The sequence below is a fragment of the Hylobates moloch genome, unplaced genomic scaffold (assembly GCF_009828535.3).
Source record: "Hylobates moloch isolate HMO894 unplaced genomic scaffold, HMol_V3 SCAFFOLD_23, whole genome shotgun sequence".
Lineage (NCBI taxonomy): Eukaryota > Metazoa > Chordata > Mammalia > Primates > Hylobatidae > Hylobates > Hylobates moloch.
The window spans coordinates 10,975,375-10,997,913 of NW_026652298.1; the positions used below are offsets into that span (position 1 = coordinate 10,975,375).

Sequence of the window (22,539 nt, forward strand, 5' to 3'; positions counted from 1 at the left end):
TCCTTTTATGTAGCAAAGATAGACAAGATGATCCATAGGTTTCATTCCGTTTTTTAATGGGTTTTATTTTATGTTTCTGTATTATTTATTCTATATTTTATTATATTTTGCATAGATAAACCCTACCTATATTTATGTATTTTGAGATTTCTTTATACAGCTGGAAATTTTGCCAGCTATGTAGAACACAACAAAAAGATATAATGCCCTAAGAATCTCACTTTCAGGCAGATGAGTAAAAATTATGTTGGTAAAAATTAAACGCTTACTTGCTTTTGTATTTAATTTCGAAGTTTTAAAAAAAATTCCCTCCAAATGGCAGTGACACAAATGTGACTGCAGCTATTGTCATATTTATTCTTTCTCTCTCCCCTTTCCTGAGCCAAAGCCACCAGGTCATTTGAGATGACCATTGATTCAACCCTGTAGTAGCCAGAGGAGGTCAAAAGTCTTCTGCTATATAAGTGAGTATAGCAACTACCACCCCATATCTTGTCATAGTTGGCTCTCTATTACTGCTACCTCCTTCCATAATTTTTTAGAAATCATTCATTATCTATTTCCCTTATTTAATAAGTGAGAGAAAAAGAGGGAACAAGAAATAAATATTAAATAACTTGCCAGTGGGGCTAAAATTACATAATGGCTGAAATTAGAATCTAGAGTCCCAGTGTCTCTGCCTTGTCTTACTTTTGAGTTGTGTAGCCAGTCCTCTTCTGTGGACTGTGGCCAAGCCATAAGGTGGGTTCAGCATCCAGTGGAAAGCTTTGGAGTGCCCTGTTGCTATAGTAGGCTGGACCAGTCAGTAAGGCAGAGCTGCATTGATGACTCTCAGTGTTTGTACTAGGGGTGTGGTTATTACCAGGCTCGCAGAACAGGTGCTGGAAATCATTTATAAGTCAAATTCTTTACACAGGAAGACTTTGAACAGTGAGGGCACTTTTTTTTCTTATAAGCAGTATGTGTTCATTGTAGAATTCAGGAACCCCCCCCCCCCAACCAACTAAAGCAAGGAAAATAAAATATTACCTGTAATTACAGTGCTCCAAGATATGGGTGGTAATGACTTAGCCGGTTTTATCTGCATTTTGAACAGATGACCTCTTTGCTTATTTTTCATCATTATGTATTTAAGAAAAAATGTGCCATTTAGCCAAGGTAAAAATATATCTACCTCACTGTTCTTAAAGCATACAAATTGGGCAGAGAGGATTTTCTTCCCAGCTGGCTCTCTACAGTAAGGGAAATGACAATAACTTACAGTCCTGGCAGGAGCTAGTGTTCCTTGAGATTTTTTGAGGAGAGCTGGAGCTCTGACTTCACTTTGCTTGTCAGGCCATAAATTAGTGAAGATGAAAAGCTGTGGTCACTTTTTCTTCCCAAAACAAGAATTTACAAATCTCCTTACTCTTGCATTCAACTTTGAATTAGTCTTCCCCTCAGTGACAAGATAGACTTGAGCTGTAAAAAATAATTTTATATACCTCACATGGAAGGCAAACATTAGGGATAAAAGGGATGTTTTCTATTTTAGTAGAGAGAAATCTTCAAAGGGAAGAGTGAAACATTTCTTTAACTGATTAAAACTAAAAGTTATTTTGTGGAAAAATTAAGTCTTCTAAATCCTTTTCATTTTCCTTCAGATTACATTTTAAAAATGTGTTATGTAAAATTGGAACAACAGAAAAAAATGATGGCAGTTCTATTAGTTTGGAAGTATGGATATATTAGCTATGGATTAGCACAACCACAAACCCTAGTCCATTATTGTAGTAGAATGCCAGCATGCTCCCGGGAGCTTGGCATTTCCAGCAGTAAGTGCACTTACACTAACGGGCTAGGGTTTTAGTGCATGTGTTGAAAACGCCAAGCTTCCCAGAGTATGTGGCATTTCCATTACAATAATGATGATGGCAGGCATTCCATAAAAGGAGTTGTGATGGTTTGTATATAGTCAGTTTTTGTCCTTACAGCTGTCCTACAAAATAGGTATTATTATCCCTTTTTATAGATGAAAACATCAAGGCTAAGTTCACTAAGCTGAGATAGTGATGGAGCTTGAAGGAAGACCGATCCTGTTTTAGAAAGTGCTAGTTCTGTTTCCAGTCCTACCCCACATTGTGCCATCCTGCATTCTGTTGCCTCTGACTTTCTCATATAAGGTGTACTTTGCCTCAGGTGAAAAATGTGTTACTAAAATAGCTGCCTATATATTTTTTTCATTAATTGAATTGCTTCTAATATACAAATAACTCCCAATTATGAGGAATCCGGGGCTGTAAAACAGTCTCTTTGCAGAAGTAAATACTCTCTGATTATTTAAAACTTTTAATATTTTAATTTAGATTTTTAACGAAGATTTTACTGAAAAGATGGTCTAGCTTTAAGTAATAATAACTGTGATAGTAACAGCTTTTGTTATTATGTTATTTTTACTTTTATTTTGTAATGTTCAGACCAGTTTCTGACTTAGAATGGGAACATTTAGGTTACATAAGCAAGATATTGTATATATTTTTAATATCATGAGTTATACATTCTTCACTGTTCCATTTACTATGTTTGCTCAAATATATCTTGGCTAGAAAAGACTTGTTGAGGCTGTAATTCTAATCCTCTAAGTCAGTGGTTCTCAAACTTTGGTCCCTGGACACCAGCAGTATCGGCATCACCTGGGTTGAACCAGAAACCCTCGACATATGGGGTCCAGCAATCTTTGTTATCATATGCACATTCCAGTGTGAGAACCACCGATCTATATGTTCCACATGCCAAGAGTGTTTGTGTGTTCTTTCATCTTAACAAATTCTTCTGGAGTACCTCCTCCAAGATAGTCCTCTGTGATGGGGATTCCACAGATATCTGCTATCTCTGAGCTTCCCGTTTAACTTGAAGTATAGAGAGGAGTGGACTCTTAAAAATAGTCTTTCATGAAGTTAAAGTATCCTGGGCTTGGGGCCAGATCATTTAGTTATTTGTGACTTTTACAGTGCAGGGTGGGCATTACTTGGAAGAACCCCATGAGTTCTTTCATTTGATTTACTTTCAAGGGCCTGGCCTATTCTAAGAACTGTGCTGGATCCTTGGGCTACAGAGATGAAAGAGCTGTGCCTCCAAGCTTCTTAACCCTAACAGAGTTTACTCAAGTGTCTGGATCTGTTAGGTTGCCTCTCCTTCATCTATCTTTCTTTTCTTTTTTTTTTTTTTTTTTAGTAGAGATCGGGTATCTCCCTGTTGGCCAGGCTGGTCTCAAACTCCTGACCTCAAGTGATCCGCCCGTCTCGGCCTCCCAAAGTGTTGGGATTACAGGCGTGAGCCACCGCTCCTTGCCTCTCTCATCTTTTAAAATCATTTATATATTGAAGTAGAAAGGTTTTATTTGTGTAAGTTTATTGTTTGAATTGTAGAAACCTTGTGTTCCCTTCAGTTCTACTTAATCCAGAGTGTGTTCTGCCACGGCCTCTCCTAGAGAACACAGTTTCTTCACCTGTAGAAAGGGGAATATGATGCCTGCTTTGCAGGATAGTTGTGAGAATTAAGTGGGTTAGAGCCTGGGCATAGGGCAAGGCATTAGGAATGGTTAGCGCCAAAATGTGAGGACTCACGTTGGGGTGAGGGATCAGGCGAGAGCTCCAGAGTGTGGGTGGAAGAATTTGGCTGCCAAAGGCCTACATTCTCCCCTCCCAGGTCTGAGCATACTTTCCCCTTCCTCTTGGCCCTGGTAAACAGAATTAGTCTCCTGTTTCCTCTTCACCACCACTCCTAAAGCAAACAGCTAAGCATTTCCAAAGGTTGTTTTGCTGTGAGCAGCAATGGGAAATAAATAGGTAAAAGGATCTTCTGCTTCCTCCTCGTTTACACCCGGTCCTTGGGAGGCAAGACAAAGTATGCAGAGATGCCTAGAGTTGCCACTTGGGCAGCAAAGGGCTCTAATGAACTTCATCTGCACTTCAGAATTTTGGGACCCAGGTGAGAGGCCAAAGTGAGCAGTGAGAGGAAGCAGCAGTGAACTGAGGTAGAGGCAATGTGGGGTGTGCAGGTGACAAGGGATCCTAGAGAGGAAGGGCGGAAGGGCTGCCCCCACCTTTAAGAAGGGTGGAAGGCCAGAGCTGCTTTCTTTGTATTAGAAAAGGTTGGCATCAGAGAAAGCAGCTTACGTTTAAAAGATTGGGGCAAATAATTTACATTCCTAAGCATTTTGCAGAGTTACAGTTGTGAAAATAATTCAGATTCCACCAATTTTTCTTTTAATCACACCCCCCTCCCCAACTGCCCACCCAGAATTTGAGGCTAGACAATGATTGTTTCCCTTAAATATGCAAGTTAAAATATAGAAATACATCTTGAAAAATTAGTTGATAGTAATTTGTTGTTGGTGGTAGGGAACCCTTATGTGCTTCAGGATTTGGTATGATGGAGTGATATGACTTTTTTTTTTTTTTTTTAGTTCAACACTTACCCTTAAACTAGTGCTTCTTCTAGGTGCCCATTGCAGATATCCAAATTAGTGGATAGGAGTCTTATTTTCAAAAATAATTTAAATAATTATCTAATGCCACTCATATCTAACACAGGTATCCTGTTCACTTGGATTCTTGTAAGAAAATGGTGTAAGAATCTACATTAATGAGAAAACAACCAATACTGAGCAGAATGCTGCTGGGAACTCTTAGTTGGGCCCATCCAATGCATGCTCCGTAAATTTTTATGTTGTTTGTATGGTATGCTGTGGTTTACAGTCTGGCCTTTGCATTAGTTTGCCATTGTTTTTCTCTCAAACATTAATGAAGTGTAGGAGTGATTCAGTTCTAAGTAGGCATTTTTAAGGTAGTCTTAAAGCTTTTCCTTTAAAAAATATTTTTTTCAGAAAGATGAAAAGCACTTCATTAGTGATTGCCGGCAAAATCTCCTAATGTCTTTCTATAAGCTGTTTAAGCTTAGCATTAGAAATTAGTGCCAGAGGATTTAATTAGCCAGCTCACAGGATGCAGTCCCTTTAATTTAGGATTTCCCTTTGAGAAAATTATGGAGTTGAAAAAGAATATGATATTTTATACAAGTTTCCATCTTGGGCCCTTATGTTGTTTGTTCTGCTGATCTGGAAATTGTACATGATTTACATTAAAACTTTTTGTTTTTAATATCGATTATTGTAGTGTGGGGTGTTAGATTATGTGCAGTAGTTCTCAGAGTTGGGAAAGGTAAAAGGGTTCTTTTTGGGCAATGATTAACTCATCTACTTTACCAAGGTTACATAATCAAGTATTAGTTACTATACATTTAGCTAATGCAGTGGGTTTAGTTAACCAATGAATACATTATCATGGGAGCGTTAACACTTTTGCATTTTTAGACTTGCCTTTAAAAAAATTACAGAAAAATTCCTCACAACCCTTGCCACCCTTTCAGCCATAACCTTACATTGCCTTGGTTTCTGCCTTTAATTTCCCTGGGGGTTCTTTTTATTTAGGAAAAGGGTGAAAGATGTATTTGTGTAAGTACTACACCAGTGCTTCTGTTAAATTCTTTTTCAACAAAGAATATGTTACTTGGGTGCCTCGTACACAGGGCGCATATTTTTTTGAAAGAACGTGCCATGAAAGCAGTAGTTTTTAGTGTGCATGTTTATTTCATGTCTGCCAGTTTATTTTAGCTTAGAAATTTCCTAATGCTTTGAGTTTATAACAGTCTTTCAGTTAACTGAGTGCATATACATAATATGCACAAAATGGCCAACTTTTAGAAATTATTTGTGTATTTTAAAATCCCTTTTTTTCAGTCTGATATCATGTGTCTCCTTGTTCCCTTTAATATGCAACTAAAATTTAACCTAAGATATGAAAAATGTGTTTTAAGAAAAGCTTAATTTCTTAAGCTTAATTTGGAATGTCAATGAAGAATTAAACATTTGCTTTCTAGAAACCTTAATCTTTGTTAATGTGAAATTAACATAGATGATTTGAATATGTGTTCATGTGTGAGAACTTTGCCCCTTCAGTGTTTCTCTACTGAGTCTTTTTGACCTACTATAAGAGCTAAGTGCAAATGATGCCACATCAATATGGCATAGAGAAGAGTTCTTTCTTTCACATGTTGGCAGTGCATTATAAGAGCAGTTCTTCAACTTTCTGGTATCACTCTTAATAATGGAAGTGCCCATAGTGCTTTTGCTTATGAGGATTATATCTAGTGATATTTACTATGTTTGAAATTAAAAAGGAAAAAAACCCCCCAAAAATATATATATATCAAATAACAGTAATAAACTCACAACATAATATATCTTTATTAAAAAATCTGCAGTTCTCAAAACAGAAAATATTTTAATGAACAGGGTGACATTATTTTATATTTTTGCAAGCCTATTTAATGTCTGTATCAAAAGAGAGCTGGACTTTGCTGTCTCTGTGTTCAGTTTGTAATGATACTGGAATGTAATATCATTACATTACACATTGCATACTAATGTGATACTGGAAAACTAAACATACATTCATGAAGAAGATTTTAAAGGGTTAATAATGTCTAGATATAAGTATTTTTTAAAACATTGATCTTGTGGACCCTCTCAAAGAGACTTAGGGACCTCTTAGGGGTCCCAGGACCATACGTTGAGAATCATTGCATTATAACATTTTAGAATCCTATAGTTACTAGAAAAGATTCTCCCGTAATATTTTCTAGTTTCTCTCTGTATGAAAGTAACACTCTTTTACAAAATCAACTATTTGTGTGTTGACAGAACTTAATAGGAAAATAGGGAAAGGGAGCTGGGTTGAGTAAAGGTATAAGTAACTCTTTGAAATATTTTGGTTTTGCCATCAAATAGCAGTGATTCTTCTAGTATTGTCTGACTCACTTAACTGAGACATTCTCAGTGATCCCTCTCATTTTCTAAGCCACCTCCACGGGCAAGACCCCTCCTCCCCTCAGGACTCCAGTAGCTTAGAAAAAGAAAGTGTTATGGGTGACAGGGAATGTGTCCACACCCCTCCCCTGTTTCTCCAGCTGGGAAGGGAAGGAAAGGGAAATAAAATTTAATGAGCACTTTTACTGTGTGCCAGGTGCTTTACATATGTTACTTCATTTTAATTCCCCAAACAACCCTAGGAGGTATTTCTAGCCACATTTTGCACACAAATAAAGCAAGATTCAGAGAGGTTAAATAATATACGATAACGTAGCATTTAAGTGGCAGAACCTGATCCAAACCAAAGTCTATTCCCAAGGACTATACAACACCATGCCTTGGTTTGTGCTTTGTTTTTCTTCAGTTCCTGAAGATTAAGAATGGGGATTCTAACATTTTATTGGGTTCTGTGACAGCATGATGATAAAACAGTTTGACTGCTCTGTGAAGCTCTTGTGGAATTAAATGTCTTTCACAGATTATGTTTTATAAAGTCAAATAAATATTTTAAGAAAAGGTTTATATAATTTAAGTTTTAGTTCTACAGTTAATTATCCGTGTTTTTCCATAGAGTGCAGGATTGTCCCTTTTTGTATGCTCAATTCTGTTACATAGAACAGCTAACTATCCCAGAGGAAGATTCTGCGTTTGCAGCCCTAAAACAGCTGGTTATCATAGTTTGCCAAAACTCCAGAAAGGCAAAATCAATTCTCAGGAACATTATTTTGTCTTGAAACAAAACCTAAGAGGTATGACCAGCAGGGGGATGTCTTACAGCCTTCTTGGGATTATTGAGGGAGGAACAGTGTCCTTGTTTGTCCTGTAGGTTCTCTGGTATGATTTAGGATCCACAGAGAATGAGTTGGTAGAATTTCAAAGAAGGTTTCTCAAATTGGAGAGGCCAAAATACACCACTATACAAGCCTGAAGTAGGCTTGGTTGAATTCCTGCATATTGACTGAGTCAATGTATTGCAGTCTTACAAAGTAGTATACCAGCTGCCCTTTATGTGTATGTATATAATTTTCTGTATTTAAGGTAAAACTTCTCTCCTTTAGCATGCTCACCTAAAGGTAAGGGGAACCCCCACCCCCACCCACCAAATGAAACAAAACAAATAGGCCTCAGAGCATTAAATAGCTGCCACAAAGCTAGTCAAATTAGAGATGGCATTAACTGAGGAAAAGAAGTTTCTATAAAGAAAGTTAGCAGTATAGGAGAGGAGTCATCCTGGTAGCTGATGGTGAAGAAAGGTAACAAAAAGAGCCAACTTTAAAAATACTGCCATCTGCAGTTTTCTGTTAGAGTTCTTCCTCATTCGGTAACACCCTAAATGGTCTCCTGATTAGGGGGGCAGAGTAGAATTTATGACATTTAGAAATATTTCTGTAAAAAATGGTTGAAATTTTTTGGGCATTTGAAAGATAATCTAGAATTACTTGGAAAATGAACATTCATAAAACACCGTAATCTGTGATGATCTCAGAATAATGAGTGTTACACTGTAAGACATGTATATGTTTGTGCCTTCACATTTCTCTTGGATTTAAATTGTTTTGGAGGTCACAATATTTTATAGTTTGCTTTTTAAAAAACTTCACAAGAATAGTAAATTTTAAGTAACTAAACTGTATAATATGTGGGATTCCTTCTGCATAATTGTATAATGTCAAGATTCAATACGCTTCTTTTCTGACTTGTACTGTATAACTCATGTGAATAAAGCAGGTCATTTTTGCAGAAACTATTTGAGGGCTTCACCAGTTTTTATAAGGCCTCCCCGCCCCAACCTTTTTTTTTTTAGACAGAGTCTCGCTCTGTTGCCCAGGCTGGAGTGCAGTGGCTTGATCTTGGCTCACTGGCTCACTGCAAGCTCCGCCTCCCGGGTTCACGCCATTCTGCCTCAGCCCCCCGAGTAGCTGGGGCTACAAGCGCCTGCCCCCATGCCCAGCTGATTTTTTGTATTCTTAGTAGAGATGGGATTTCAGCGTGTTAGCCAGGATGGTCTCAATCTCTTGACCTCGTGATCCGCCTGCCTCGGCCTCCTAAAGTGCTGGGATTACAGGCATGAGCCACCACGCCTGGCCAATAGTTAAATCAGTGTTTTTTGAAGCATCTGTTATCTCCTGGTAGACTCTTTAAATACTAACTGGTTTAACTCTTGGATCCTTAATTGTCTTGGCTTTGCCTGTAATTAGAATAGTTCTCCATCTTCAAGGTGTGGGGATGGGGAAAAAGTTATCTCCAATATCACTTTTGCAGAGAGACAAAGACATTGAGTTGGTTGGTGAAGAGAGATGTGATAGTGTTAAGTGGGAAAAGACTGATTTTATAAATGGTCAGTTTAGGATAACTGTTTTCCTATTAAGATAACTGGTTTCCCTGTGCAAGTACATATATGACAGGTGGAAAACAGAGTTTGCCTTGAACTAAATGTACAGAATGTGCTTGGGAACTTTCCAGACTCTCTCTTATGCTCCCTTGGTAATTTTTTTGTCCTGATCTGTGCCTGTACCATGAATTTTTAATTATTGTAGGTTTATAGTACATCTGCATATATTACAGCAAGACCACCCTCATTATTCTTCATTTTTGAGATTTGCTGGGGTGTTTACTTTTTCATGTGACTTTTTCTTCATGGGAATATAGATATTTAAACATTTTAGAATATATACTATGTACTCTAATTGTGGTTTTTCAGAAAAAGTTGTTGATTAAAGGAGATAAAGGAGACTGGAATATCCATTCTGAAACAGTGAGAATATTTGTGAAAGAAAACCAAAGATTATTATATGACAGTTCTCAAAATTTCTTATTGTGAAGCAGTAATAGTGACTTGTTTTTAGGGAATGCTCTTTTTTCATTGATTCATTGGACAGAGATTATTGCCCCACCTTTCTCCTTTTACTAAATGTTGCTAAGAATGATCAAGGTGAAATTGTATTACCTCTGAAAGGTTTCTTAAGAGTAGCATTTCTTTCAGCTCTCTGGCCTGGGTGGACTCTGCAGGGGAAGACAGTAAGCGGCGTTCAGATGTCCTGTGTGTAAACTCTTACCACTGTGTCTGCCCATCATTCTTGAGTTTTACCTCTGCAGCTCCATGTGCACCACCCCTTCCAGAGTCCCCACATGGTAGTAGTCCTTTTCTTTGTGAATGAAGGGGAACTGGAAGAAACAGTGGCCAGCTAGATGAATTTTATTAAAGTAGCATCAATAGAGGAAGACTGGGAGAGAGCCCAGGGCTTCACTGTGTAGCATTCAAGTTTCTGTCAGGTACCTGAAATCCTGAGGTCAGTCTGAGTCATGGAGGTTCCCAAAACTATATTCTTCTTGCTCCCTTCAGGCTTATCCTTGGCCACTGAATATGGCTTTGAGAGAGAGAGAGGGTGGAACTGAATGGATGCTCCCCCTTACCACCCACCCCAGTTTAGGATAGCCTTCCTATGCAATGTAGGGAAAGAGAGCGTGGAGGAGTTGTCCTCTGGCCAAGCTGGTCAGGACTGCCTGGTGGGCAGTGGTGGTGGAAGGCAGTTTGCAGTTTGCAGTAAGCTGTAGCTAGTGCTGTCCAAGGGGGATTGGCCCCCGGGGCAGGGTGAGTGCCTCATGTGTGGACCATTATAGGCAGCAAAATGGCCATTGGTCATGGAGCTCATAGAGCAAGGGTCTCCCAACCCTGGGCCATGGACCAGTACCAGTGGCATTAGATTCTCATAGGAGCACAAACCCTATTGGGAATTGTGCATGTGAGGGATCTAGGTTGCCTGCTCTTTATGAGAATCTAATGCCTGATGATCTGAGGTGGAACAGTAGAACAGTTTCATCCCGAAACCATCCCCTTCCCCCATCCATGGAAAATTATCTAATTGTCTTCCACAAAACTGGTCCCTGGTGCGAAAAAGGTTGCGAAAAAGGATTTCTGTGTGGGTCTAAGTTTAAGGTATAAGGCCTTTTAAGGCTTTTTCCACCTTGGTAATTTTGTACCGTGTGTGTGTGTGTGTGTGTGTGTGTGTGTGTGTGTGTGTGTGTAGTGTAATAACTACATCTGTATAGCTTTCCTCTGTATGTGACATGGAAGAGAATCATCATTATAAGTTACTTAGGTGGTAGTGTATATGAGATTTTGTGGGCCTTGCAATTCTATAAGCAGTTGCTGCTCATAGACATTGCTGTATTGGGGTATACGTTATGCATGTTGCAGAAAGGATTGTTAAATTTAAAAATTTATCTGGTCAAAGTTCGTGAAAGGGACCCCCTTAGAGTTGCAGTATTGATTGGTTGGAGCCAGCTAGTGGCTGCCTAGAATAAAGGTGGGGAGAGTTTGTTTGTTTTTGAGAAGAAAGCTGAGCTAGGTGACTCTACTTTAAAAAAGGAGTAGAAAAAAGAAGAAACCACTGATCTAGGGGATTATTGTCTTGTATACCACTGATTCAGAGTAGAGTAATGATGGCCTCTTAGTGCGTGATCTAACCACTTCCTATGGGTATGATGGTGATGTACGGCAATATATGTTTTCATATGGCTGTGTAAAATACTTTAGCATATTGGTTGAATACCATTTATTTATTTTTCTTTTTTTTACCTGTAAGGGGGTGGTGGTAGTGGTTAGTGGCCTGAATGTTTTTACTTGAATATAAAGGCTGTCATATTTTTTTTCTTGCTGCTGTCAAGTCCCACACATTTCAAAGAATTAGAGCATTTCATAGCATCTGAATGCAGAAGCTAAACCCTCCCTCTCTTTCTTTCACCCTCAAGGTTTCCACTTGAGCGGCACAGTGACAGAACCTGCAATACAATCGGAGCCAGAAACTGTTTGCAACGTGGCCATCAGCTTTGATCGTTGCAAGATTACCTCAGTGACCTGCAGCTGTGGAAACAAGGACATATTTTATTGTGCCCACGTTGTGGCACTGTCTTTATACCGCATCCGCAAGCCAGATCAGGTCAAACTGCATCTTCCCATTTCAGAGACTCTCTTTCAAATGAATAGAGACCAACTGCAAAAGTTTGTACAGTATTTGATCACAGTGCACCACACAGAAGTTTTGCCAACTGCTCAAAAATTAGCAGATGAAATTCTTTCCCAAAATTCAGAAATCAACCAAGTTCATGGTGAGTATAGACATTGACTCTTTAAATTTCCTCTCTGGATCCTTCTTCACTTATAAATTCAATTCTTCTGCATAAAAATGAATTAAATGTGAAATAGATCATCAGCATTGCTCTTAGTTGGTCAAAAGAGATTTTTACATTTGTATTCTAAAACATTTCTTTTGAAGCGTTTCGTGTTAGGTGCCAAGGCTTTTGTGCTCAGAAAAATCATACATGTTAAAGCTTGGTTCTTACACTTCCTTTAAATGTAGTCACATTTCATCAAGTACTAGATACTAGTTATACAAAACACTTATTTAGTTCACCCTTTTCAATACACTGACTTGTGCATATTGTGAATTTTTTCATTTTCTTTTAAAATTTATTTTCCAGTGCAGGAAAGTTTCTGACCGGTTGCCTCATATTAGGAAAATAAATTATTTTTAGAAAAACATTACAGCTTGTTTAGAGAGAATTTAGAATATGAATATTTTGTATAAGAAAGTACAAAAAGTTTTCTTTGAAAACTTTTATACGTTGAACATGTTTTCTCATTTATTTGTGAATGCATTTATCGAGTATTTATTTTATGCAGTGCAAATATGTCAACTCACAAGAATATATAGGTGCAACTTTTCAGAAATATACTTACCACTTATTTCATAGAGTACATTAATATAGGATAAATAATGTTGTCAAAATATAGGTTGCTTGTGCTTTTAAAACATTTGGACATAATTTTAAAAATATTTAAAAATATGTTGAAAAAAGTAATGCAGTTTTGACTAAACAGCTCTGGGACCTAACGTTGTTACATTTCTTTATTTATATTGATTTGAAATCTAGGACTAGTCTCAACCCTATTCTTTTAGGTTTTCTTAAGTGGTTAGTTGACAGCAAATAAAAATGTTTCAGAAAAGCAGTTTGAGGTCCTTTTTTGTGAACTTTAAAAATTATGAGATATAAAAATGTAGAAAAGTACATACAATATGAATGTGCAGATTAACAAAGTGAACTGTCAGCCAGGCCAAGAAATAGATGGCCCTTAGCACTTGAGAGGGCTCCAAGTACCCCCTTTCAAAAGTCACAAGTTCCTTTCTCTTCCCCTTGGTAACCACTGCCTAGTTTTGTAGTAATCAGTTCTTTGGCGGTTTGTGTTTTGTTGTTTTTGACATTATTAAACATTGGTTCAGTTTTATCTGTTTTTAAACTTTGTGTAAATGGAATAATACAGTATGATTCTTGTATTACCTGACTTCTTTCACTCAGAATCATGTTAAGATTTACCCATATTTTTTCACATACCTGTAATTTATTCATCTGGAGAAGCACTGTCTAGTAGAAATATAACATGAGCCTTCCCATAGAAATAGAATATTAACCACATGCATAGTTTTAAATATTTTAATAGCCACATTTTAAGAAGTGAAAAGAAACAAGTAAAATTAATTTTGGTAGTATATTTTCTTTAGCTCAATATATCTAAAATATCAATCCAACACATATCATAATATTCATAAATATTCAAGAAAAACATTGTTATTTTACTTTTTTCATGTTAAGTCTGTGAAATCTGGTTACTGTTTCACACCTCACAACATAGCTCAAAACACTAGTAGCCACACTGCAAGTGCTCAGTAGCCACATGTGGCTAGTGGCTGCCATATTGGATAGCACAGCTCTAGAGTCTTCTGAGTATGAGAATACTACTATTTATTTGTCCTTGTTCACTTTTGATAGGCCTAGTTTTGAAAGGAGCTGCTGTGAACATTCTTTTATAAGTCTCCTAGTGCTGTGAGTTACTTTTAATGTGGTTTCTGTGTCAGAGGAAATCCACATAGTTGTATTTCTTCTAGTACTCCCCATATCAGGCTTAGCTTTACTAAAGTAGCTGTCATAAGGTGTGTAAAGCATTTGACTTGGTAGAGTCTGCCAATGTTAAATAACAGGAGTGTAAACAACGCTGCCACAGAAGTACCTTCAGCCCTCCAAAAGCGCAAGTATTCAAGGACTTTTTCAAGTAGGCTTCTGCTCTGTCATATCATCTACCTCAAATCTTGCTGCCTTGTGAAAATTCGGGCCAGCTAACGGTCATCCCAGAGATTTCCCTGTTTGTGGCTTCTTATTAAATTGTTCAGTAGAAGCAGAGAACAGAATACACCATTTCTTCAAACTTTTACACATTCTCTCTTTTCCCTCCTTTTTTCCTTAGGTCATGTAATCCGCTAGTGTCACTTTGTTCTCTTGAGTTTTAGTAAAACTGAAAGTCTCCCGTCAATAATCATTTGCTTGTTCTGCATTTGTCTTACTTGTTTTGAAGGATAGTAGCCCCTAAAGTTTCTTATCAGAAAGATTTTTCAATCTATTTTGAAATAATGGAACCAATGGAACAATGTAAACTAAAGTTGGATGAGAGAATGTGTTCACGTGATGTAGTTCTTTCATAGTTTCTAAAATAGGAAAGCCTATCAAGGATAGATTGCAGGTTACCTTTAGACTCAATATGATTTCCTAATAACTTGTGTGTAGGAACAGCTTCTCCAGAGCAGCAAACTTGAGCAGTTTATCCCGCCAGCTTTCTCTTCACTTAATTTATCATCAAATTTACTCCCAGCCTGGAAATGGACCAATTACATGAGCTGCCTTCCTGCCTTCCATTCTAGTTTGACAAGTGTTAAAAAAAGAAGAGAGGTAGGAAGCAAGCCACGGTGACCTTAAGTGATGAAATGGGAAATCTGCTCCCTGGAGGGTCTTATTTTAATTTTTAATGACTTAATAGGGGGTGGGATTAAAAATGTTTTGCTGTTACTTGACAACATGATCCCACCTGCCTATAAAGATCTGTATGCAAGGCACTCTCTTTTAAGAAATCTGTTTCTAAAGCAGTACTTTCTTGTGTGGTTTGTGGATACACTTTTTCTTTGAGACAAAAGTCTTGAACATGAATATTGGGAGGACTTAATTTTTCTCTTTGGAAAAGCATCACTTTTACCTCACATAGATAAAAGGGTTAAGATATGATTTAGACTTGGTTAGTTGGCATCGTAAAGACAAGATTTAGCTTATCCAAATCTTTTTTGGAAGAAAGGCATATTATAATTTATGAGTAAATACAAAATATATTGATAACAGTAGATTTTTCCCCTTTTCCTTGTGAACTTATCCTAGTAGTTGTTCTTAGTAGTTGTTTTTCTTATTATTTTGCAATATTTTATTTTTTAAAGATTTTATCCTGGGGAATTAAAGTTTTTCAAGCCTATTTCACACACATTGTTCTTCACAATTTCCTTGTGAGGAATTTTCTTGTAATTTATAATTGCAATAGTTTGTAGATAAAGAAATCAAGGAGAATGAGTTTAATGACTTATCCAAGGTCACAGATTTAGTGAAGGTTGGTGGAATATAGTTTGTCATCATAATAGTTCAGTCCTTGTCAGTAGACCTTTTAACATTTCAATATGTTTTCATAAAATTTCCCACATAATTTTAATTAGATTATAAAATTAACCACTACATGCTAAAAGAGGCTGTAAGATAGCTAATGTTAGTGGCCCACCAAGGAGATTGCCAGTTGTAGTTCTGTATTTTTAAAGCAAAATTGTTTGCTCTTGGTTTTATATTCTAATAAAACTTTCTAGCTTCCATATTCTTAAAAAAGAAGCTGGTATCTTTGCTAAGTACTTTTCTAGAGACTTACAGATTTCCAAGTACTAACCCCACTCTCGTAGTTAATTAACTTCGTCTTTTCTGTCCTCTATGCTTCCTATTAAAGGAGACATATTGTAGATTGGTAAACTGTGGTATAGGGACAGAACACTGAACTTGAAATCTAGAGGCCTAGAATCCAGTATTGTCTCCACTACGTATTACCTGTGTGACCTTGAATGGGACCCATTTTTTCTCGTATTTAAAATTCTCTTAATTGTCTCTAACAGTGTTGGGATAATTTTAATCATACGATGGATAATTATAAAAAAGATAACTGACCTTACCTCATGTTGGGGTATCCACAAGTACTCATCACAGTTAAGAAGAGAGAAGCCAGTAAAGGGATGGATAATACTATAATTGGAGGTCAGATTGCTTTCCCTGACTTTCTGGCACATATTTCCTCCTCTTTTATTTTCTCTTCTATGGCTTTTCCTTACACTAATCTTCCTATGGGCGAGCCTGTACTGGGCAGACTACCACAAAGAGGGACTGTTTGAGGGGAAACTGTGGCCTTGACCCCAACCTAGAATAGAGGAAAAGAGGAAAGAATCATTTCAGTGGCCCTTTTACTCCCAGGGCCTGGACTAATCCTGAAAGTAGCCTAGACTTACCCCTCACTTCCTGTCATGTGTCCAGAGATGCCATCTCAGCTAACTAAATGCAGAAGGCATTTATTCACATATCGGATGAAGGTTGACATATGACGTCTAGGATCTCTTCCAGCTCTGTGTCTTTGCTGGTGGTTATCTACAGAGGCATAGGAGGAACCTAGGCTCCGTACTGCAAAGGCGTACCTTCTGTAGCTTCACCCAGGTGTGCATTCATGTGTTGTTCTTCCATTTCAATTTGAGCATGGTTCTTACACAACCAAGACCAAGAATTCCATTTAAGTCTGCCTTTCCTGCTTAACCTTGCCTCTGAATGCCTTTGTGTCCTGGCCACCTTGTATATCAGTCTATTCAGACTATCTCAGATATTAGCAAACAAACAAGCAAATCTATTCAGCAGTCCCATCTTCATTGCATAGCTCTTCATTTTCATTTGATTGTGAGCTTTATCAGGCTGAAACTGTGGCCTGTGTATCCTGATAGCTTATCTAAGCACAATACTTAAGGTGTAATAAGCACTCATATTTGTTAAGCAAAAAGTATGACTGTCATTTTTCGTTCTGTTTTGTTCTTAGTAGGAAGTTGGGTATTTATTCTTTAAGAACATGTACACTTTCATGTTCCAAATCTACCAGTGAGTGACAGCTGGAGTCATCTGATGGAGGCCTCACATCACATTTTCCTTCCTTTTATTTCCCTGTGGATGGTTGTGTTTATTGTAATTGGGCTTGCCTTAGCAACCAGTTTTTGCAGGTATCCTTGGGAGGTAATTTGATTATTACTATCATACCCTTTCTATTGTATAATAGAACATTCTGGTGTTGACAGTTGGTAAAACAAAGGTATGGTCTCCTGGTGGTCTATATAATTAGCAAATATATTCTGTAGGAGATAGTTAAAGTTGCTTTCACTATACTATCTTAAAGTGCAGTCGAGTGAAACTTAAAGAAAATTTATAAAAGAAGAATTCATGTAGTAGTATTGAAGCATCTAAAAAGGCAAGTCCTCATTTTTTCCCCATTCCCAACAGCTCCCTTAGTCTCCAAAGGCACCCTTATTCTCACAAGGCAGCCACTGTGGAGAGCATGGTTCATATTCTGAGACATTTTTCCTCACGAACACACATGTGCAGACACGTGCACACATATATATGAAGTTTTAAAATAAATAATTCAGAAAATAGTCTTTGGTTTTTTCTCTTAATATATCATGAATATCTTAATGTTAGTACTGTTATTATATAGTTCTGTTTTAATTGTAGTACAATATTTCATAGTATGGATATATTTAGCTTTTAACTCACTGAATGAGTTTGAAGAGGTTGTTTCCATTTTTCCCTGTATATACACTGTTGCTGTGACCATCTTTATGTGTGAATGTGTGTGTGCATGTGCGTGTGTGTGTGTGTGAATTTGTATAGATATAATAGATTCTTAATAGTAGAAATGCCAGAATAAATGATATATGCATTTTGAATTTTCTAAGTACTGCTGAACTTCCCTTCAAAAATTACCAGTTTTGCCCTTAAGTTATAAGTAAAACTTGATGTTTCTATAAGAATGGTTTTAGGCTGGGCTTGGTGGCTCATGCCTGTAATCTTGGGACTTTGGGAGGCCAAGGTGAGTGCATCACTTGAGGTCAGGAGTTCAAGACCAGCCTGGCCAACATGGTGAAACCCTGTCTCCAGTGAAAATACAAAAATTAGCTAGGCATGGTGGCACGTGCCTGTAATCCGAACTACTTGGGAGGCTGAGGCAGGAGAATCACTTGAACTTGGGAGGCGGAGACCGCAGTGAGCCCAGATTGCACCACTGCACTCCAGCTTGGGTGACAGAGTGGGACTCTGTCTCAGAAAAAAAAAAATGTTTTAAAAAAAATGGGTAGAATCTATGATCATATACAGTGATCCCTTTTTTTTCTTAATATGAAAAGTTTTTACATTTCACTTTAGTGCTAAAGAAGTAGTCTTTGAACTTACGTCTCTTAATTAGGAGGAATTACAAATCTCTAGCCCATGAGGAATTTGTTGGGGAATGCAAAAACAGCCAGGTTACTTTTAGCCCAATACCCTTCATCCTTTCTTCGCCTCCACATCTTGCCTTCCCTCACACTCTTTGGTCATCTCTGACACCATCCCAACCCTCATAATTTAAAAAGATTGCTGCCAGCTGTGATCAGTTTCCTCGCCCATCCCTCTCTCATTTAACTGGCCTCCAATCTCTCCAGGTTGACTAGAAGAGCTTATTACTCCCATCTCCCCCACAATGGCATTTCTCATACCTCCCACTGTAAGACTATTCAGAGTGTTTAAGAGTTCCAGCTTTGAAGTTGGACAGCCTAAGTTAGAATACTGGCCCTTTGCTTTCCAGCTTTGTTACCAGGGGCGAGTAACTGAATGTCTTCAGGCCTCAGTTTTCTTCGTTGTAAAATGTGGACACTGAAGAGTGCCCATTTCATAAGGTCAGGATGGTCAAGGAGTAAAAGTGAGCTGCTATTACCATCATCATTGTGATGTGGCAGTTGATAGGAGTCCTCAAGGGCAGCGGTAAATATTTAAGGAAAATATTTGTGAACCAGCTTTTTTTTTTTTAAGTCTTTTAAAAATAATTGGAGCCAACTATTCTTAAAGCCTGCAAACATAGCTGATCTCTTTTAATAAATCTGAAGAGTTGGATTATGTAATAGTAAGACTTCCTGAGAACTTTGCACTTAAATATTTATATTTGTGTACTGAGTAATCATTAATACATTTATTAGATAAGTAATGGAAAATAACTTACCTGAAAAGCACTCTGTGTTTTTACTCTGCATTTTTTAATGAGCATTGGAGAATGTACAAATACTTTATTGCTCTTTTCCATATAAAATACATGATTATTTCTGTACATGAATACGTATACTATTGAACTGTTGAAGTAAATTAAATAATAAGAGATGAATAATAAAGTCAGAAGAGAGGAAAATAATAGAGGAGGGGCCATAAACCCTGACAGGTCTATTTGAGTTCCCTGAGATATATGCTGATGGCAGTGCTGCTTATTTACTTCCTTGGCATTTAGCTAAAAGGAAGGTGGTTTGTTGGGGGAGCAGAACCCGGTGCACATCAGGCCTTCCTCTGTCATTAGCCTCCACGATGAGGAAAATGGCTTGTCCTCTGACAGCTCCTGTAGAGGACACCACACTATATTACGGCAGTAGAATTATGTGGAGTGACCATAGAGGATGGAAGGTGACGAAAGATCTGGCTGTTTCAACTACAGCAAAATTGTAAATTGAAATAAAGGCATTAGTTACCCCTTTGAAAGGAGACTTTAATTCAGGATAAAACTTAAATCTTTTCTAAAGAGTGTGTTTATTGAGTGTACACCATTTTTCAGAGGTCTTCTAGTTCTCTCCTCTCTGCTGTAAAGAAAGACATCTTTTTGAGCCTGAGTCGCTAAAGTTTGTTGTCTTGCCTTTTCCCTCTCAGTGCCAATGGTTGATGTCAGGATTTTGCCTGTAAGACAGGTCGACCAAGGCCTTTGTAAGCCACCGACTTAATGTTTCTTAGCTTTAACAGCAAACACTAAAACTGTAGGAGATGGCCTTCTCTAGGTCCCCAAAAGAGGCTGAATTAATCACCTCTTCAGTGTAGACATCTGCTGCCTAAATTCTGCCTGAATAGGTTGAATTTGAGAAATCAATTTTAACAAAAAGGGACACTGCTACATAAATATAAATGTAAAAGCATTATTTGGAAAATGGTGTTACTGTGGCAGTTGGATCACAGTTAAGATGAATATGTTAACTTTGTAAACAGAAGACCTTCACTCTTTCTTTTGAATTTGTTTTCCAGCAAAGTAAGATAAAATAAAGCACTAAGTCTTCAGTTAGAAGTAAAAGCTGTGAATAGCTCCATGCACCAGACACAGCATAAGCGAGTTATAAATGTGTCTTCATAGCCCAGTTTAAAATCTGCATAATGATTTGGTGGTATCTAACACCTATAAGTAACTGTATCCATGATGTGAGACAGATACCTCATTCAGTATGGCTTATATATGCTTTATTAGATACACCGGAGAGGTGTCTGTCTGATGCCTCAGGATCATGAATACTTTTAATTACTAAGATCTAAAATGTGCCACCCTGCTTAACATTCTCTCCAAACGGAATTCTACCGCTCCCACCGTTTTTATCCCCAGCAAAGATTCTGATTCAGTGGGTCTGAAGTGGTATCTCAGCATCTGTTTTTCACAATATGCCTCCAGCATTTTGATATGCCCTTACTTTTGAGAACTACTGGGGCAAGCAAGTTTGATGTTGGGATAAATCACACCTAAATCAGAACCAAATCAAACAGTAGACAGGGGACGCCAAAGACTTAGATAGTGGTCGTTCATGTCCATGAATTCTCCTTTGCTTTCTGCCTGTGACATTAAATTACCAAGGTAGGCAGGTAAATCAAATTCACGCATCCATCTCTGGGAATGAGAGACCAAATTGTTCTACTTTTTTTTTCCAACAGATAATCTGACTTTCCCTGAAGGCCTGAAGAATTAAGCTTCAGTAATAAAATGCCCACAAAGATTAATTATACAGTTGTAAATATAGCATTTATTATTATAAATATAAATAAGAGTAAAAACATGATAGGCTTTAAAACATTTTAATGGACCATTTAATTTACATACATACAGATTCTGGTTCCTGCCCAACGGTGGGAATATCTAATAGCAAATGTACAAATACATGAGTTATGTTTCTTTTTGCATTCCCTTCTCAAAGCTAAATGTTGAGAGGTTTGTCTTTGATTATAGACAGCCATTAACAAGTAGACATAAATTTTGCAAATCTTACATTTTATATAAGGCTTAGGCAACATTGTAATGCATGTAATAAAGACATGTTAGGGTTTAAATAGTTAAAACTACAAGAATGGAAAACCAAATACTGCATGTTCTCACTCATAAGTGGGAGTTGAACAATGAGAACCCATGGACACGGGGAGGGGAACATCACACACCGGGGCCTTTCAGGGAGCATGGGGGGTTAGGGGAGGGATAGCATTAGGAGAAATACCTAATGTAGATGACAGATTGATGGGTGCAGCAAACCACCATGGCACGTGTATACCTATGTGCATGTTCTGCACATGTATCCCAGAACTTAAAGTATAGTAAAAATAAATAAATAGTTAAAATTTAGCATTAAAGTTAAATACATGAATTTGCACTTTTGGGGGAAATTATTGTTGTAGACATTAAATTTCCTTGTCTATGATGTATAGGGTATATGTCTTATTCCTAAAATGTTGAGTTGTATATAGAGTGAATTTATGTTTTATTTATCTACTAGTTATCTTTGCTTGCAGTCTTATGAGTAAGTCAGGAAGATTTCTATATCACATGAGCAGATTCCTAATTTTTATTGCTCAGTTAATTTTTTTCCTTACATTATAGAATTTTAGAGTTAAGGAAATGGAGGCCTGAAGAGCTTAAGTTATTTGCTGGAAAATGCATAGGTTTTCCAGACAGTGCATAGGACTGAAATCTTCTGAATTCTAATCCATTCTCTCAATTGGTATGTAGACTTTGGGCCATTTTTTTTTTTTTCTCCAGTGCATTTCCCTCTTGCCCAGTACTATCAAGAAGTAAGTTAATTCTAATACTAGCTTACCAAAATAAATAAATAAATAAATAAAACCCAACGTAATGAATCCATTCATCTTTCTGTTGCTTATAACAGAATACCAGAAATTGAGTAATTTATAAAGAAAAGGAATTTATTTCTTATAGTTCTTGAGACTGAGAAGTCCAAGGTTGAGAGGCTGCATCTTGTGGGAGCCTTCTTGCTGGTGGGGACTCTGTGGGCACAGGGCATTGCATGGTAAGGGAGCTGAGCATGCTAACATGGTAGCTTAGGTATCTCTTCCTCTTCTTATAAAGACACCAGTTCCCTCCCATGATAACCCATTAAGCCATTAATACATTAATCCAAGAATGGATTAATACATTCACCATGGCAGAGCCCTCATGATCCATTCACCTCTTAAAAGGCCCCACCTTTCAATACTGCCACATTGGGGTTTAAATTTCAACATGAGTTTTGGAGGGAACAAGTATTCAAATTTTCTTAAAAACTTGAGAAAACATAATTCATGTATTTATACATTTGCTATTAGATTTTTCTCCACTTGAACCAAAATCTGTATATATGTATGTAAATTGTCCATTAAAGCAA

General features: G+C 37.4%; 1 protein-coding gene across 1 annotated transcript in view; it reads left to right on the top strand.

The window, feature by feature from the left end:
- Positions 1-22,539, top strand: part of ZSWIM6 (zinc finger SWIM-type containing 6) — a 226,485-nt gene that overhangs the window by 131,077 nt on the left and 72,869 nt on the right. The window contains exon 3 of the mRNA XM_058434242.1: positions 11,663-12,019. Within this exon, the coding sequence (XP_058290225.1) occupies positions 11,663-12,019 (357 nt within the window). The remainder of the gene's footprint in view (positions 1-11,662; positions 12,020-22,539) is intronic.